The sequence below is a fragment of the Urocampus carinirostris genome, chromosome 2, assembly GCF_059441175.1.
Source record: "Urocampus carinirostris isolate Australia breed hairy pipefish chromosome 2, RoL_Ucar_1.0, whole genome shotgun sequence".
NCBI lineage: Eukaryota > Metazoa > Chordata > Actinopteri > Syngnathiformes > Syngnathidae > Urocampus > Urocampus carinirostris.
The window spans coordinates 38,694,122-38,712,348 of record NC_142350.1 but is presented as its reverse complement, the minus strand read 5'-3'; the positions used below and the strand labels follow the sequence as shown (position 1 = coordinate 38,712,348).

General features: G+C 39.8%; 3 protein-coding genes across 6 annotated transcripts in view; 1 reads left to right on the top strand and 2 right to left on the bottom strand.

Annotated features, from left to right (window-relative positions):
• Positions 1–11,145, bottom strand: part of ube3d (ubiquitin protein ligase E3D) — a 36,705-nt gene extending 25,560 nt beyond the window's left edge. Inside the window, exons 1-2 of the mRNA XM_088326477.1 lie at positions 10,870–11,145; positions 1,644–1,855 (exon numbers count right to left, since the gene is read on the bottom strand). Of these exons, the coding sequence (XP_088182603.1) occupies positions 1,644–1,855; positions 10,870–10,961 (304 nt within the window). The 5' untranslated portion in view covers positions 10,962–11,145. The remainder of the gene's footprint in view (positions 1–1,643; positions 1,856–10,869) is intronic.
• On the bottom strand, positions 2,235–6,095 carry LOC148371822 (trichoplein keratin filament-binding protein-like). Its single transcript, XM_088328170.1, has 2 exons — positions 4,515–6,095; positions 2,235–2,240 (listed from the first exon to the last, which is right to left on the bottom strand). The coding sequence occupies exons 1-2, from the start codon at positions 5,832–5,834 to the stop codon at positions 2,235–2,237; spliced, it is 1,326 nt and encodes a 441-aa protein (XP_088184296.1). The 5' UTR covers positions 5,835–6,095.
• A 276-nt stretch (positions 11,146–11,421) lies between the features above and the next one.
• dop1a (DOP1 leucine zipper like protein A) overlaps positions 11,422–18,227 on the top strand; it is a 38,571-nt gene continuing 31,765 nt past the window's right edge. For all 4 annotated transcript variants that reach the window (XM_088326475.1, XM_088326476.1, XM_088326474.1 and 1 more), the window contains exons 1-3: positions 11,422–11,766; positions 16,060–16,256; positions 18,017–18,198. In XM_088326475.1, the coding sequence (XP_088182601.1) occupies positions 16,119–16,256; positions 18,017–18,198 (320 nt within the window). In that variant the 5' untranslated portion in view covers positions 11,422–11,766; positions 16,060–16,118. The remainder of the gene's footprint in view (positions 11,767–16,059; positions 16,257–18,016; positions 18,199–18,227) is intronic.

The following is an 18,227-nucleotide window of genomic DNA, read 5'->3' as shown; positions in this document are numbered from 1 at the left end:
GTTTCCCAACCTTTTTTAAAACGAAGCCCAATTTTTTTTCAAATAAAAAAATTTCAAGGCACAACGTCTGTTCAAAATGTTTAAAAACAAATTACAGCAATATTTTCATGTTTTTTTTCAAAGTTTAAATGATCATGTTGCCCAAACTGACAGTAGAAAGTTTTTCTCAGAATTTGTGGCCACCGTGGCAAAGAAAGTTATACAGATTTAGTTTTTTCATACATTTTGCTATCATTTGCGATATTACTTTATTTTTAACCTTCTTTATCCATTTAAAAAAATAAAATAAAATGAACAAAAATGATCTGCCATTCTAAGTATTTTTTGAAAACAAGAAAATAATTTGAATCCCCCAAATCATGTGCAACAGTTTTACAATATTTCACTTTTTGTAGTGCAAACAACTTTTTGAAACAAAATAGGGAATAAATATATATCCCTGTACTACTTCATGAGTAAATCATTATGTTTAAAAATAAAGTAGAAATCTGCTGCTGCCTACTTGTAAGGATGAAGGTTACATGTACTTGGCTGATCAATGGAAAAAGCAAATATACTGAACAATGCTTTTTTTTGCGAATATAAAATTGGGAAATTTTGCGCAGCACATTAGACAAGGTTTCATGGCACGCTACAGTGCCCCGGCACACTGCTTGAACATCATTGCACTAGATCAGGGGTGGCGAACACATGGCTCTAGAGCCGCATGCAGCTCTTGGCTAATAGGAATGCGGTTCTTTGCCTCATCATATTTTCTATATACTGTGGCTCTTTACCTTGTTTCATGTTTAGTTTTTTTGTGTGTATTGACGGTGGACACTTTCCTTGAAATCAACACAAGAACAATACTTGTTGTATTGTATGGAGAGGAGTGTGTTATGGGAAATAATTTGTTTTTAATTGTGTGTGTTTGTGTGTGTCTGTCTGTCATGGCAGGTCAGTGCGTGGTGTGGCTCTTTGACGACTCTCACAGTTAAAAATTTCGGCTCTTTGTGTCAAACTTGTTCGCCACCTCTTCACTAGATGATGATGAATTTAAAGCTTCAATGTTCAATGTTAAACATTATCAATTTTTGTGAAATATTAATTAATACGACACTTACACGCCATCAACAAAAATTTTAAACATATAATCGTAGGCTTGATAATCAATTTAAATCAACTTTCTCATACAGCAAGGGATAGTACTTCTTTTTTATTGATAGACTAACCATTGAATTTAAAATACCCTTCCCTTTGATTTGAAATGGGTTAGTATTTTTAAGAAAATAGCTTTAAATCACAGTTTAATGTTATTATTTTATGAGAATGTTGTGTTGTGTATAATGTTGTTACATTCAATGTATGCCATCCATACCCCTGTACTCCCTGTGCAGGTTTCCTCTGGGCACTCCGGTTTCCTCTCACCTTCCAAAAACATGTATGTCAGGTTAATTGGCCGGTTCAAATTGTCCCTAAGTGTGAATGAGCGAGTGAGTTGTCTGTCTCTGTGAGCCCTGCAACTGGCTGGCAACCAGTTCAAGGTGTCCCCTGCCCACTTCTCGAAGATGGCTGGGATGGGCTCCGGCACCCCCGCGGCCTTAGTAAGAATAAGCGGCGCAAAAAAAACGGATGGATGTTATGATAAGAAATAGCATTTGTACCATCTTTCTTGTTCTGTGAAACCCTTATTCGCAGCCTGAAATGGAGCTCTTGCTCACAGGATTCTCCTCCTGGTGTCGGAATGCAGCTCTTCTCCATATAGGAGACTCCTGGTGGTAAAATTAAGGTCACCTCGCCTGCAGGGGTCCGGATGAGGAGAGATGAATCTCTACCGGTCACCACAACGGCATTCGGCTTCCCAGCAAGATCTTTCCTAGAAAACAAAGAAAAGATTGAGATAAATCATGTTTTATCTGTAATAACAATGTAACACTCATTTTGGTTACTATAACCTCCACTTAATTCCTTATCCTATTCTTTACACAGGGTTTGTATGCCCTTTACAAAGCCTAATTCAAGCACTTATTCAGGACTTTCAAACCAATTTTTACCATAAAACGAAAAAATTCATGTGTGAATCTTCCATTTTGCAGACCCACACATGTATCTGCGGGTTTTCATATGCTATTTTAAGACATTGTTATCAGATCTTGAGAAATTGCGAATATATTTGTTTTTGAGACAAATCTCTCCCAAAACCTTTTGGGTAAAAATGACAGTAGTATGTAGGCTACATTTTCAGTTGCAGGAAGTTATCCCTATCATAATTTAACACAGGAAAATGTTAAGTTCTTTTTTATGCCTGGCCCTTTATAAATGTCCATAATCAAAACGTAATCCTTGGATTTCATAGTGCCCTGTTTAGGTGTGGCATGCATATTTCCTCTTGGGCATGACCCGATGACGCTTCATGGGACAATGCCGTACAAACTAATGCCAGCAGCAATTAATCACGAAGGAATAAAAAATGCAATGGCAAAGCGAATCCACTAGAGAGCAGTGTCTGCGTCGTTTCAAGCATTAAACACTTCATTCAAAATTAAAAGCATTTTTCAACATTTGGAAACCCAACATTAAAATTCAAAAATGTTCATTGATTTCAAGCACGATACCTAGATAGATAGATAGATAGATAGATACTTTATTCATCCCCTAAGGGAAATTCACATTTCCAGCAGCATCCCTGAGCTGAGAACAGTACAATAATAAAGCCAAAAGAATACAATATACAAATACCCAGTGTGACGTGCAAATGCCCACTTTAGCATGTTATATAGAGTAACCAAATATTGCTACACAGAACACATAATGCAGTAAGATTCAGTAATATCCAATGTAGGTGGTGTGGTTTAATGTGGGCCTTTACTCTGCCGGGTGGAGTTAAAGAGCCTCATGGCATGAGGAAGAAAAGATCTCTTCAGTCTGTCCGTGGTACAAGACAGTGACAGCAGTCTGTCACTGAAACTGCTCTTCTGTCCGGAGATAATGCTGTGAAGCGGATGCGATGGATTGTCCATGATTGACCTCAGCTTTTTCAGTGCCTGTCTCTCAGCTACTGTTGTTAGGCTGTCCAGCTCTTTGCCCACAACAGAGCTCGCTTTCCTAGCCAGTTTATTGAGACGAGAGGCATCCTTCTTCTTGACGCTGCCTTCCCAACACGCTGCCGCATAGAAGAGGGCGCTTGCCACTACTGTCTCATAGAATATTTTCAGGAGCTTTTTGCAGATGTTGAAGGAGGCCAGCCTTCTGAGGAAGTAAAGTCGGCTTTGCCCTTTCCTACATAGAGCTTCTGTGTTGGCAGTCCAGTCCAGTTTGTTGTCCAGCTGCACACCCAGGTATTTGTAGGTCTGGACAAATTCTACACATTCTCCCTTGATGGTTACAGGAACCGGATGAGTTCTGGTTCTCCTGAAGTCCACCACCATCTCTCTGGTCTTGGTGGTGTTTAGGTGCAGGTGGTTTGCGTCGCTCCATCGGACAAAGTCCTGAATCAATTTCCTGTACTCCTCCTCCTGCCCGTTTCTGATACATCCCACGATCGCAGTGTCATCTGCAAACTTTTGCACATGGCAGGACTCAGAGTTGTACTTAAAGTCCGATGTATATAGAATGAATAGGAACGGAGAGAGAACGGTCCCCTGCGGAGATCCTGTGCTGCTAACCACGGTGTCCGATGTACAGCCCCCCTGTTTCACATACTGCGGTCTGCCTGTCAGGTAGTCAGTAATCCATTCTACAAGGTGTGAGCTAACTCCCATCTCTGTCAATTTCCTACTCAGTAGCAGAGGCTGTATGGTATTGAAGGCACTAGAGAAGTCCAAAAATGTAATCCTCACAGCCCCCTTCGCCCTATCCAGGTGAGAGAGGGATCGGTGTAACATGTATAATATAGCATCCTCCACTCCCACCTTCTCCTGGTAAGCAAATTGCAGTGGGTCGATGGCGTGACGGACCTGTAGCCTCAGGTGGTGCAGCAGCAGCCGCTCCATGGTCTTCATCACATGTGATGTCAGGGCGACTGGCCTGAAGTCGTTGAGTTCCTCTGGTCTTGATTTCTTTGGGACTGGGATGATGCAGGATGTTTTCCACAGCTGAGGGACCCTCCCCTGTTCAAGGCTCAGGTTGAAGATGCGCTGTAGAGGGTCTCCCAGCTCAGACGCACAGGCTTTCAGCAGTCGGGGGGATATTCCGTCCGGACCAGCTGCCTTGCTGGTTCGTAGCCTTCTCAGCTCCCCACACACCTGGGCTGAAGTTATTTTTAGTGGGGGGATGTCTTCCATGCTAGTGTCCAGAGGGGGAGGGGGAAGGACAGCTGCACAACTCAGGGGTGAGGATGAGGCGGAGTGGTCAAACCTGTTGAAAAAGTTGTTCAACTGGTTGACTCGCCCCACATCTATATCCACAGCCACACTCTGCTTGGTGCTGCAGCCAGTAATTGTTTTCATCCCTTCCCACACCTCCTTCATGTTGTTGTTCAGCAGCTTTTTCTCCAACTTCCTCCTGTACTGCTCCTTCCCTTTCTGGAGCTGGACTTTGAGCTCCTTCTGTACTCGTTTTAGCTCCCGATGATCACCATTTTTAAAGGCCCTCTGTTCTTTCCTCCGACGCAGTTCTTCTTCCCTTTGCTGGCGCCTGAGCTCCTTCTCCTGCTCTAGCTCTTGAATCAGCGCCTCTCGCTTTCTCAGGGACTCTAATTGAGCCTCGCGGTTTTTCCGCATCTTCAGCTCAAGCATCTGCCGTCTTCCAGTGAGGACCTCATGCATGAGTAGTTCTCTGGCTCTTCTCTCCTTTTCCCATGTCGCTTCTCGTTTCTCCCACACACTTTGAGCTTCATCTCTGTGAAGGAGATCGAGCTCGGCCTCCCGCTCTCTCTCCAGTTGAAGCTGCTCTTCAATTACTCGAATCATCCAAGCAGCATCAGCAAAGATTTTTTCTCTTTGAGTTCCCTCAGCCTGAACCGTCTCTTGTTCTCCTTTCAGTAAGACTGTCAAAATTTTATGATCCGACGCCAGCTCGTCCTGCACCTGCTGCGCTCGCCTCTGAAGCTGAGCTCTATAATGTCGGATCAGGAAATTCCGCATTTCAGCCATCCTGTGCCTTTCCTCAAACCTTCTTCTCTCTCCCTCCATCTTCTCCATCTCCCACAGCTTGACTTGCAAAGATTCTTCTTCTTTCTTAATATGAGTTGCCTCTTCTTCCATGAACCTCAGTTCTTCCATTTTTTGGTGAACTTGTAATCTGTTATGCTCTACACGTTTACTGTCGTCCTCCACGTGTGTAATCTTCTCACACTCTTCTCTTTGGGTCCGTTCACATTCTTTTTGAAAGTGACACATTTTCTCCGCTTCCACTTCTTGCTGCTTCTTTTCAGACTGCCCTTGTAAGGGGTTGAAAACTTGATGTCGCTCGTACAGTTGTGATTCAAGGTTGTTTCTCATACGATGCTCCTTCAGAAGCTCCTGTGCTAGCTTTTTCCTCCTTTCTTCTCCTGAAGAGGGTTTCGCCTCTGCTTTAAAAGCACTGCTGTTGGTCAATACAAGTTCCATTTCTGCGTCAAACTGCTTTTTCTCATCTTTGAGCATTTCCTTGAGTCGTATCCTTCGCTCTTCCAAAGTATCAATGTTGTCTTCCTCCTGCCTCTGTTTCAAATATGCTGCCATGCTCTGGTGGAAAGAGTGTCGAGAGGTCCATTCAGAATGAAAATAGTTGCGGACGCTCTGTTCCCTGAAGTACTTTGCGTTCCCCGCCATCTGCTCCCACCTCCGACATTGTTGCTCCCTCTTTCGGGCCAACTGGTGGCCAAGTGTTCGGTTCCGAAAGGGCGCATATGTAGAGAATGATGGCAAAGCCATTTACTTGCCTGCGAAGAAAAATCGAGTCACACAATAAATGATGTTGCAGCTTCAAGCCTTCACTCTCTCCTCCCAGCGTCTACGTGACGTATTATATTATGCTAGCAAGCGCACAAAACATTTAGCCTATAGCATCTTTCACAAAGCTAGCCCATAACATGTTTTCATAAAAATGTGACTCTTGAACGTTGCAGGGTTGGTATTTTTTACACGTGTACCAGCATTTATTAGCTAACCGAAAGGCGTTTAAAAAGAGCATTATTGTATACCGGAGTCACCTGTTTACATCTGTAAACACTACCCTCAAAAAAATGCATTTTTACCAAAATCGGAATTCAATATGTTGTGTTAACATTTATTATAACTACATTATGCAATACATTAGAGGGTACAAATATTTTGTTGGGAGCTGAGCTGAAGGCAAAGCTCTCGATCTTCCGGTAGATCTACGTTCCTACCCTCACCTCTGGTCATGAACTGTGGGTTATGACCGAAAGAACACTATCTCGGATACAAGTGGCCGAAATTAGTTTCTTCCGCAGGGTGTCTGGATTTTCCCTGAGAGATAAGGTGAGAAGCTCAGTCTACCGGGCGGGACTCTGTGTAGAGCTACTGCTTCTCCGCATTGAAAGAAGCCAGTTGAGGTGGCTCGGGCATCTGATAAGGATGCCTCCTGGACGTCTCCCTCGGGATGTGTTTCGGGCATGTCCCACAGCAGGAAGCCCCGGGAGAGACTATGTCTCTAGGCTGGCCAGGGAACGCCTCGGCATCCCGTCAGATGAGCTGGAGGAGGTGGCTGGGGATAGGGACGTCTGGGCTTCCCTTTTAGCCCCCGCGACCCGACCCCAGATAAGCGGTAGACGATGGATGGATGGATATATTTTGTTAAACATTTTCAAAACTTACAAAACCAATATTTCAGTATTTTTCCGAGAGAACTAAGTATATTTTATCTTTGCTTTAACGTGCCTTAATCAATTGTGAACTCATACAACCCAGTCCAAATATAAACTTGAATCCTAGCTTAACTTACGGTATATAAAAGTAATTCATGTGATGCACGTATTAATCTGAGACTCTTTTATTAGTAATGAAGTAAAAAATTACATTGACTAGGGAAAATAAAAATCTGCACTTCAAATAATTAAAAATAAATAACACAATGATGCGGAGACTGAAAAATAAAAATTGCTGCATGACTTTTGTTATTTTGATATTGTTTTTGATATAATCCATCCATCCATTATCTGCACCGCTTATCCTCAGTAGGAGCGCGGGGTGCTGGAGCCCATCCCAGCTATCTTCGAGCAGTGGGCAGGGGATACCCTGAACTGGTTTCCAGCCTGTCGCAGGGCACGTTTTTTTATATTAGACACCTGCAAAAGAGATTGCATAGGATGCCAGATCGTTATTTTGACTATTATACCTCACTGTTGTTTGTCATTGTTCCCATCACTGTTTACATCATTGTCACTATTTGCCAAAAATGTTACTGTACTTTGATTACCACACCCTTTAGGGCAGATCTACCTTTTGTAACCGAGGGGATTTAATTTAAAAAATCTCCTCAGGGGAGGACCTTATAGAATAGATTAAAGTTTCTTATCTGATGGTTAGGTCCTCCTGTTCTTCTTGCAAGTTGAAAATCCATTGATTTGTTCTCTCCTTATTTTGAGTACCTACTAAACTATTAACTCCTCAACATCCAAAAATGCGTCAAAGGATTCAGGTTGTAACCCACCTGTCACCAATGATGACTGTTGGGTTAGTGCCTGTATTTTTTGAGAACCTAATAACTTGTACTCTATCCCCATCTAGTGTCTTTATCTGTGCGGTGTACCTTATCAATTCAATCACAGCTCTTCTGAATTGGATTACATTATTTTAAGGTTTAAAATATGAATTTTGCTGACCAATACATAGGGCCGAGAACCATAGTGGTGCCAAAAAAAGCCTTTTTCTAAAGGTACCGGCATCCACGATGGTATCCGATACCTCTGATGGCTTCCTTCTCATTTGACATTTAGGAAAAACACATTAGATGAATACTTAATTAAATACAAACAAATGTAATAAATAATAGGGCAACATGTTATGTTGGGCTTATGGTCATTTCAGTACAAAACATCAGTCATTTTACAGAGTGAAGGGGATTTAATGTAGCAATGTGGTATCGGTATCTGTGACTACACGAGATATGTGGTATTGAACATAGGGAAATCATTCCACAGCTACAGGGAGACCTGACAATGAGGATATCATTTTTAGCATCCAATGAGGAACGCTGACAACATAATTAAATTGACACTATCTAACTTTCAAAGTGACAGTGTGTATTGTTTAGCACATCCTAGACGTAAAAATAAACACATTTTAAAAAAGTAAAATTGTTATAATTAAAATTTCAAATAATAATACATGAAAGATTATTTGACGTGCATTTTTTTTAAATACTAGCTCGAGAAATTTGCAGTTAATTTACAGAACATGAGCATCATTGTGCATTTTGCTACTGTGGGTACCCCCCAGAAAAAAAAAAAACCCAACAACAATTAACTTGGAAAAGGCTTGGTTAAAAACTGAGTAAGAATTAGTGTGGTTGGTCACTTTGGGGAGGCACGGTGGCTGGGCGGTTAGCGCAAAAACCCCAGGGTGTGGAGGTTCAGGGTTCCCTGCAGGGATGAATAAAGTATATATCTATCTATCTAGTCCAGGGGTCGGGAACCTTTTTGACTCAAAGAGCCATAAAAGCAAAAAATATTAATTTTATTTTGGGAAAGAGCCACACCATATATTATGAGACAAATTTACTAAATTGCTAAACCCGCGCCCCAGACAAAAGCTTAGTCTTCAGCACATTTATTTTTGATGATTTAATAAAAATTATGAAAAGAGAATAATGCCAGAGCCCCCGTCCCAAATTCAACAAACAGACCACTTTAAACTTGTCTCTTTCTTGCAATTACTCAAGATCGGTTAAACTCCTTTTGAACCTTTTTTTCATACATATTGGTTTCAAAACCAGATGCAAGCATTTATTTAGTAAAAACGTCACAACATTCTAAGAATAGGGAGTGCTTACCTTTGGCGAGAGATGGGAGGGAATGCTTGTACTTTTTGCATAGCTCCACCCATTCCTCCCACTCACCCAATCAAATGACTAAGTTCTCTTCCGGTGTTTTGGCATATTTACAGTTCTGTGGATTCATCATAAAGTATCTGAACACTGAACACAGATTATATAGTGAACTTTTAAATAAAGGATTCTTTAGCGTTGTACAGCCAAAACAAGTTTTTTTTTCCCCTTTTTTTTGTGTGACACCTTGACTGTAAATTGTAGTGAAAAACGTGCCCTATATATACTGCGAAGTGTTTCCTCTGCATTTAGCTTTGGTTTGGCTTTACGTGTACCTAAATAGCATAGACATTCCCGGTTTTGAACAAGATGGAGAAATTTTGCATGCAATCAAATTGGTCTCTGAGCTATAGGTACTCATAGAAAGAGCCATATATGGCTCGCGAGCCATAGGTTCCCGACCCCTGATCTAGTCCATCTACCGCAGTCTCCTGGTGTAGAGTTTGCATGATCTCCCCGTGCCTGTGTGGGTTTCCTCCGGGCACTCCGGTTTACTCCCATATTCCAAAAACATGCATGTCAGGTTAATTGGCCGGTCCAAATTGTCCCTAGATGTGAATGAGCGAGTGAGTTGTTTGTCTCTGTGTGCTCTGCAACTGGCCGGCAACCAGTTCAGGGTGTCCCTTGCCCACTGCCCGAAGATAGCTGGGATGGGCTCCAGCACCCAGTGACCCTACTAAGTGTAAGTGGTGCAGAAAATGGATGGATGGTCACTTTGGGTCTTTGTGGTTTGAATCATTCCTTGTGATTTTAGCACTCTTTTTGGGGGGTTTCACAATACAGCAACATATAGTGATAAATATTACAATGTGCCCCTTCAAAGGTCTGGTTGATTGATATTAAATGCATTTAATAGTAAGGTAAAATATCATGTCGTGATTAAATATTTATGTAAATACAGAAGTCCCTTTTTGCAGAGGAGAGGTAAATTAACGGCCCGAATGTTATCAAAAAGCTAACTGTACCAATAATTAAATGAAAAAATTGGTAAATGTTATTGCACAAGTCTTGTATATATCTTTGCCTATTTATCCTTAAATTACTTTTATCTGACTTTTCCCTTTAAGTCTTTATTACGTTTTTATCTAGGAGTATCATGTCCAATCCCGCTGTAAACAATGTTCACTACGTCGTTAACAATGACAATAAAGACGATTTTAATTCTGATATCAACTCAAAAATTGTGATATTGAACATAACAAAATAGTTCCACAGCTATAGGGGAAACTCCTAAAGACGAACATATATTTTGCACGCAATGGTATACCTGTAAACCTTAGTTAATTGCTCCCCTTATTAGGAAGTTCCCCTATATGAGGCAATGATAAACCTCACAAATACAACGCAGCACATTTAACTTACAGCAAGACAGACTTTGTAGGATAAAAACAAAGATAGATTTGTGTAAACGAGCTCATCGACCAAGTAAACAACAGAAACAATTATCTCCTATCTTTCTTCTCCCACTTGGAATAAAATAAGTGTGACTAATTATTCGTAACGTTGCAGTATGTGTGTATTTATACATACATTAATTTTTTCCCGGCAAAAATCTTATACAGCGTTGCAGTATGTGTGTATTTATACATACATTATTTTTTTCCCGGCAAAAATCTTATACAGCGTACAAAATTTGAAAGGATCAAAATATGGGAAAACGTATAATTTTAACAGGCATGCAACCGGAAATGCGCACGACAGAATTAAAGGATTGCTATATAACCATCGAATAAACCAGATGACAATTTTTTTAGCCTATTACTTAACATTGAACAACGTTTGGTTGAACTGTACACAAATGAATTTCACGTCTGATTCAAAAGTCATCATTTTTAAAGCCAAAATAAAATCACAATATAAATCTAATGAGACACCAAAATAAATACTGTATTGACTCACCCGATAAGTAAAAGCCCACGAAGTAGTCTTTTCCTTAATTCGAGAAACACTCCTACTCCTCGTGTCCTAGTCTGTATCTCCGATTGGGCCATAGAAACCGCGGGGCAGCATCAACAATAGTATGATCTACTGCTTGCAAAATCTATTTATTAAAAAAATAAATTTATTTTAAAAGAATACTTGAAAACCCCGGACATCAAACTGTAAACCTTTGTAGCATAATTTGTATCCCGTAGCGTCCCCGCACTCAGCACTGTTATGATGTACTACGTGAGCAAAGGCATCCGTTGATATTTTTCAAAGTAATATATGTCGTGTGTTACGTGGGCAATAACGTTACAAATATCCCAAAATAAAACATATCAAAACGCACATTATTCAAATATATTCAATTTATGTACTTTAAATGCACACCTACGAATGAACTTAAGTGATCTACATTTTAATAAAAACAAGGGTGACATTCGAATGTGTTTTGTTCTGATAAATTATGACCCAGTTTCTCCGGTTAAGCAATAGTTAGCTTTACATATCAGAAAGACGGAAGACGACCATGCGGAAGAGCGGGTAGAACGCTGGTTCAGATGTACACATTTGCGACTTAGAGGTTTCAGCCAGGGAGCTGACATTTCATCCCCATTACATCTGTCAGTGGTCTCATGGTTAATAGCTAACACCAGGAGGAAACGCCGCTTAGACATGTAGAATATATGCAGTCGTTATCTGCTTGAGGAAAAAACGTTATCACATCGGTGCCAGGCCCTTCCTCTCCATCATTTTAGCTACCTGTTAGCAAACGTTAGCGCCCTTGCTAGCGTTGTTACTGATGGTTGGCCATTTAACTCATCGAACTGATCTCTTATTCAAATGACACTTCTCACCCACTAGCCCATAACGGTAAGCTATTTTTTTCAATGCAAATGTGGTGAATTATTTGGTGCGTCTTAACTGTCATAGACTGTTCCAGTTAAAACAGCAGTTAGCCCTACAGCATCTACCTGTGTGTTAGAGACTGCAATATTATGTGGCTAATGCAGGTGAAAGCACCTTTGATAGTACTGGTCAAGGGATTTCCTTTGAAATAACTAGTGATGATACTGTGGTCAATTTTGGTCTGCTTATTTCAAGCACCAAGCTGCTTTCATTTTACTGCTTTTCATTCATTCATTCATTATCTGCACCGTTTATCCTCAGTGGGGTCGCGGGGGTGCTGGAGCCCATCCCAGCTATCTTTAGGCAGTTACTTTGTTTATTTTTATAATAATAATAATAATAATAATTTTCTTTGTATTGTCATTCTTTGTAACAATGTACACAGAACGAAATGTCGATACACCTGACCCGTTGTAGCGAGCCGATGCAGCCGCAGCCAACAGAGGGCGCCGCCATATTACCAATTAGGTATGAGTCGGCCGAGGCGCGAACCAGCGACCTCCTGTATATTACAAACAGGCTTATGTTATTTCTTGGATCGATCTTTATAGGTATATTCACAGAGTTCCTGTAGATCCTTAAAGTCTTAGAAACTCATTGTACTGTTTTTCATTCATTCATTATCTGCACAGCTTATCTTCAGTAGGGTCGCGGGGGTGCTGGAGCCCATCCCAGCTATCTTTAGGCACTTACTTTATGTTTATTTTTTTATATTTTTTATATATTACAAACCGTTCTTGTGCGGAGTTTGTATGTTCTCCCCGTGCTTGCATGGGTTTCCTCCGGGCACTCCGGTTTCCTCCCACATTCCAAAGACATGCATTTCAAGTGGATTGGCCGGTCCAAATTGTCCCTAGGTGTGAATGAGCGAGCGGGTTGTCTGTCCCTGTGTGCCCTGCGATTGGCTGGCAACCAGTTCAGGGTGTCCCCTGCCCACTGCCCGATGATTGCTGGGATGGGCTCCAGCACCCCGTGACCCTACTGAGGATAAGCGGTGCAGCTAATGAGATGAGATATTACAAACAGGCTTATGTTATTTCTTAGATCAATCTTTATAGGTATAGACACAGAGTTCTTGTAGATCCTTAAAGTCTGAAAAACTCATTCTTCTAGAAATAAGGCCCTAATTGGCATTGAAATGTCTTAAATCCAAATGTCAAAAGTCTCTAAAATGTGAAAACATTACATTTATATTTGTTTGAATGAAAAAGAATTAATTAAAAAAATATATATTTTTTTTTCACGATTCATAGTAAAAATGCTTGTCAATTTAGCAGAAGAAATTTATGGAATCTGACAGTTTTTACTGAAGATCCATGATGTACTGTAAGCATCCTTTTTATTTATTGTTTTCCATGTCCCCCGCGACCCTACTGAGGATAAGCGGTGCAGCTAATGAGATGAGATGAGAGTTTTCCATGTCTAAAATTTTGGAGAGAACTGTTTTTCAGAGGGAACATTTTCAAATGAACTAATATGTGATTTAAAAAACAAATTAAAATAAACATTTGTTGAAAATTGGTTCTAATTCATGAGGTGATTTTTGGTTTGTTTGTTTCAAATGTGGGTTTTTTTTTGTCGATTTAGTCTTAAATTTGATTTCAAAAGGCATTAAAGGAGAAAAAAATCCTTGAATTGATTGAACTTGCTTTCTGCTCTCGGAAACCTGATTCATATTTCTACCTAGGTACTTGTATTTTGCTTTTCAATAATATATATATATATATATATATATATATATATATATATATATATGTATATATGTATATGTTTGTGTGTGTGTTAGACGTGATACTCGAGGATTAACAGGTAATGAAGAAAAATGAAATCTTAAAAAGAAAAGAAATATTAAAAAAATGTCAGGATAAATAGAAAAAAAATCTTTACATGTAGTGCTCAGAGACAAGCCTAAGTTTTAAGTGTATGGTTATTAAAGTGCAATGAACACTAGTTCTATAATAAATATATTATATAAACAATATAAAACAAGAACTGACGGTCTCAATTTCCTTCCTAGGGCCATCATTACCCTAAGTAAGTGCACAAGACTGTGAGAAAATTGTAAATGTATAGGGAAATCAATATCGATTTGTTATCTCTCAACTTATTTGGAAATATGTAGCTGAGAAGTATTATTAAACTCTTATTCTGGTCCACTTACAACTTGGGCCAGTCTCTAAGTACTACCTTGTAAATATTTTTCGCCTATTTATCCTCACATTATTTTTCTTTATCTTATCTTTTATCTTTTAAGTCTCTATTGTATGTTTATCCTAATGTGCCACATTTAATCTTGTTGTAAACAATGTTTTCCACCTTGTTGTCAATGACATTAAAGACAATTCTAATTCTCCAAAATAATCTCACCGTATTAATAATCATATTTATGATGTAATTTATTCAGTATAAATGATTACACACAGTAAAGTAATAACAACTGGCTTTACTGTACTTGTCTTGTTAGAAAATTTGTTTGAAGGGGAAAGAAGTAAGCCTATTGCATTTAGGATAATTTGTAGTTCACGTATTCTCCAGCAGAGGTCATTATTGACCTAGTGTCCTAACGTGAGCAAACCTGGACAATAGTGTGATACAATCATGGTAGACCCCTGTTGCAAGTACAGTATTGCAATGATACTTTGAAATACTTTGTGACAATATGACATATCCCGAGTCGGGATCATGTGTAGTTTTGATAAATGTTTTTTTAACATGTCTACAAAAGGGAAAACAAATCTTTATCATTTGTCAGTAAAATTGTAGTTAGTGCACCTTTCCCAAAAATCAAGTATACCTTTCCCAATGAGCTAGTATACCTTTCCCAGGAAGCTAGTGTACCTTTTCCAGGGAGCTAGTGTACCTTTCCCAGGGAGCTAGTGTACCTTTCCCAGGGAGCTAGTTCACCCTTCCCAGGGAGCTAGTTCTCCCTTCCCAGGGAGCTAGTATACTTTTCCCAGGGAGCTAGTATACCTTTCCCAAAGAGCTAGTAGAGCTTTCCCAAAGAGCTAGTATACCTTTCCCAAGGAGATAGTATACCTTTCCCAGGGAGATAGTAAACTTTTCCCAGGGAGATAGTATACCTTTCCCAGGGAGATAGTATACCTTTCCCAGGGAAATAGTATACCTTTCCTAGGGAGATAGTAGAGCTTTCCCAAGGATGTAGTATACCTTTCTTAAGGGGGTAGCATACATTTCCCAGGGAGCTAGTATACCTTTTCCAGGGAGCTAGTAGAGCTTACCCAGGGAGCTAGTGCACATTTTTCAAGGAGCTCGTGCACCTTTCCCAAGGATTTAACGCACCTTTCCCAAGGATCTAGTACACTTTTCCCAAGGAGCTAATACTTCTTTTAAATGAGCTTGTATGCTTATCCCAAGGTGCCAATACTCCTTGCAACTGCTGCCTACCATAGTAGATGTGAAATTGCACTATACTGAGCCAGCACACAAGCCCGTCCCCAATTATAAACAGTGGAACCTCGGTTTTCGAACGCCTCTCAGTTCGAACAAATCGGTTCTCGACCAAAAATTTAGAGAAATTCTTGCTTCGCTTTTCGTTCAAAAAATCGGAGTTCGGACGCCAGTACGCTAGGGTGCAATGCTGAGCGGCGTACGGGTGTAGATTGCCCCCACCCCTCGTGAAGAACTGTTGTGACGTGCGCGCGCACTTCTTTTCGCTTTCGCTTTAAATATCGGTGAACGGAGTGTTTTAGCCCCTAATTATGCCTCCGAAGAAGGTCGGTGCAAGCAGCAAAGTTGCTACAGGTGAAAAAAGAAGAGTAGTGCATATAACTATTGCATTTAAGAAAGAAATAATAGCAAAATATGAAGAAGGTGTCTGAGTTTCCGATCTTGCCATACATACAGCATGGCTTCTGCTGAGCACCACAAAGGTAAGAAATCCTATTCATAATTATTTTCTTTATCCTTTAACCACTCACCACTTTTTGTGGAGACCCGTGGGCTAAATGACGTGTAAACGACCTGATTTTTTTAGTTGTACACGTTCATGTTAGCGAACGTACGATTAGCCTGGGTTAGCTTCATGTTTACGTTCATGGTAAACATTCAGGGTGTTGGAACGGATTAAAACAATTTTACATTACTTTTAATGGGAAAAACGATTTTCGGTGATCGAACAAATCGATTTTCGAACAGGGTTCTGGAACGGATTATGGTCGAGAACCGAGGTCCCACTGTATCTAAAAGAAGCTATCAATTACTTATCATATTTTTGTCCCCTATTGTGACTTTTAACAGGTGTGATGTACACATGCATAATCGGTGATTGACACATATCACAACAGCATCCCAGTAGAATGAATGCAGAGGAAGTGGAGCTGCTCAGTGACTCCAAATATAGGAACTATGTGGCAGCAGTGGATAAAGCCCTCAAGAACTTTGAGTATTCAAGTGAGTGGGCGGACCTCATCTCTGCCCTGGGCAAACTCAACAAGGTAATGCATTGAAAAATTGCGGTCAAAACATTAACGTAGGCGTAAAATATATAGCTCAAAACAAGTCATCCACGCCCAACTAAGTTTTGTTTTATCAATTTGCCTCTAGGTGGCTGTAATCACTTACAATTTTAATGATAGCACCATGATCAATGTTAATGATAAACGGTAATCCCTTGCTGTTTTCCTTTTTATTTATCATGATTTTGCTACTTGGTGGATTTTCGTTGTGCATAGTTTTCTGCATTCTGATTGGCCAAACAGTCGCCCTGCCCCATTTCTTCTTGTATCTGCTATGATGTTACAGACAGAGTTGTACACATAGGTAAAACAGCTTGACAAACCTATATCACATATGCATAAATATTTTTAAACTTCAAGTTGCAATAAAAGGCAACATAGAACGCTGTGGACCGACAAAAGCACGGACGGCCCGGACCAAAAGCCAGGGAAAGAGACTTTTATCTCCAACAATTGTGGATCTCTTGCCCTGCCAAACTTTCTGTGTAGTCACCTGCGGCTCTGTGACACTCGCTAGCAGCCACTCAGTGCTTTTTCAAAAATGTTTGATAATGGAAATATAATATGTTTTCTCTAAAGGAGCACACAGTCAAATCAACCCGTGTTTATTTGTATAGCCCTAATCATAAAAGTCTCTAAGGGCTGCACAAACTACTATTAGACCATCACCTTATCTGAATTCTACATGAGAGCAAGGAAAAACTCAAAAAATCTTAGCATAAGAAAAATGAAGAAAGCTCGAAAAGGTGCCCCACAGGAGGTAATCTCTTTTTGAGAATTACCTGGCTGCAAAATATATTGCATCAACAGACAATAAACAGACATTATCTACATAATATATAGGTTATAACAGAATGTCCCACTTGACAGCTTCCTGTTCAAAAATCTTGACCGATGCATCAAGACTCATTCTTTACGCTTTCCAATGAATATAGATAGACACAGTATATGTTTCCTTCTGTGTAAGGCTTTTAATTTTTCGCGGACCCAGACATACGTTTTTTATCTATTGTTGTTTTGGTCCAATACTGTATTGCTCCTAAAATATATGGTTGCCGACCGGTAAGTAAATGCAGTTTTCGATAACGCCACCTGTTGGCGACAAATTATCATGGGAAGTAAAGTGGATCGTGTCCTTAATTAAATCAGTTAGCCAATAAAGCGGTAAGATTATTTTTGAAACTATTATTTGACAGTACAGAAATTATTTGTGAAAAAACAATTTTATGAAGTACAATACATTTGTTTGATAAACACATTATCGGGCCTGTAAATTTGGTTTGTTTGGGTTTGTTCTAGAGTATTTACTAAATGAATACTGTACATGTTTCTACTTGGTGGGTTTTAACTATCGCGGGACCATTAAGTGCAATACAGGATAATATCTATCTAACATTAATGGTGTTTTTTTTGTTTTATTTTGTTTGTTATTGTGCTACTGTTAATTGTAGTAAATCCACATAAAAAGTAGCACATCTAATAAAAGAATAATTAATTATTAGCATTCTTCGACCCTTTGTTGGCCATTTGTGTCGTAAAACTCAGTTTGTTGTTGAACTCAAAAAAGATGCACGGGGGGTGTCAGGCTTCTAAAAAATAAGCAGCCATTGTTTTCACCCAAAGGTGCTAGACATTTCAACACTTTTCAAAATCATTTAGAGATCACAAAAAAGTGATTTTATAACAACTAACAAAAAATGTATTTGTTTTTATAATTCATTTCTTTATTGCTCTGTCAGGTTCTACAGAACAATGCAAAATATCAAGTGGTTCCCAAAAAGCTGACAATAGGCAAGCGGTTGGCCCAATGCCTCCATCCTGCCCTACCCAGTGGAGTCCACCGGAAGGCCCTGGAGACCTATGAGATCATCTTCAAGATCATTGGATCTAAGAGACTGGCCAAAGATTTATTTCTTTATAGGTCAGTGTTGGTTATGTTTTAGTCATTGA

Coding starts and splice junctions, on each gene's coding strand:
- LOC148371822 (XM_088328170.1), bottom strand. CDS start 5,834: ATGGCTTTGCCATCATTCTCTACATATGCGCCCTTTCGGAACCGAACA.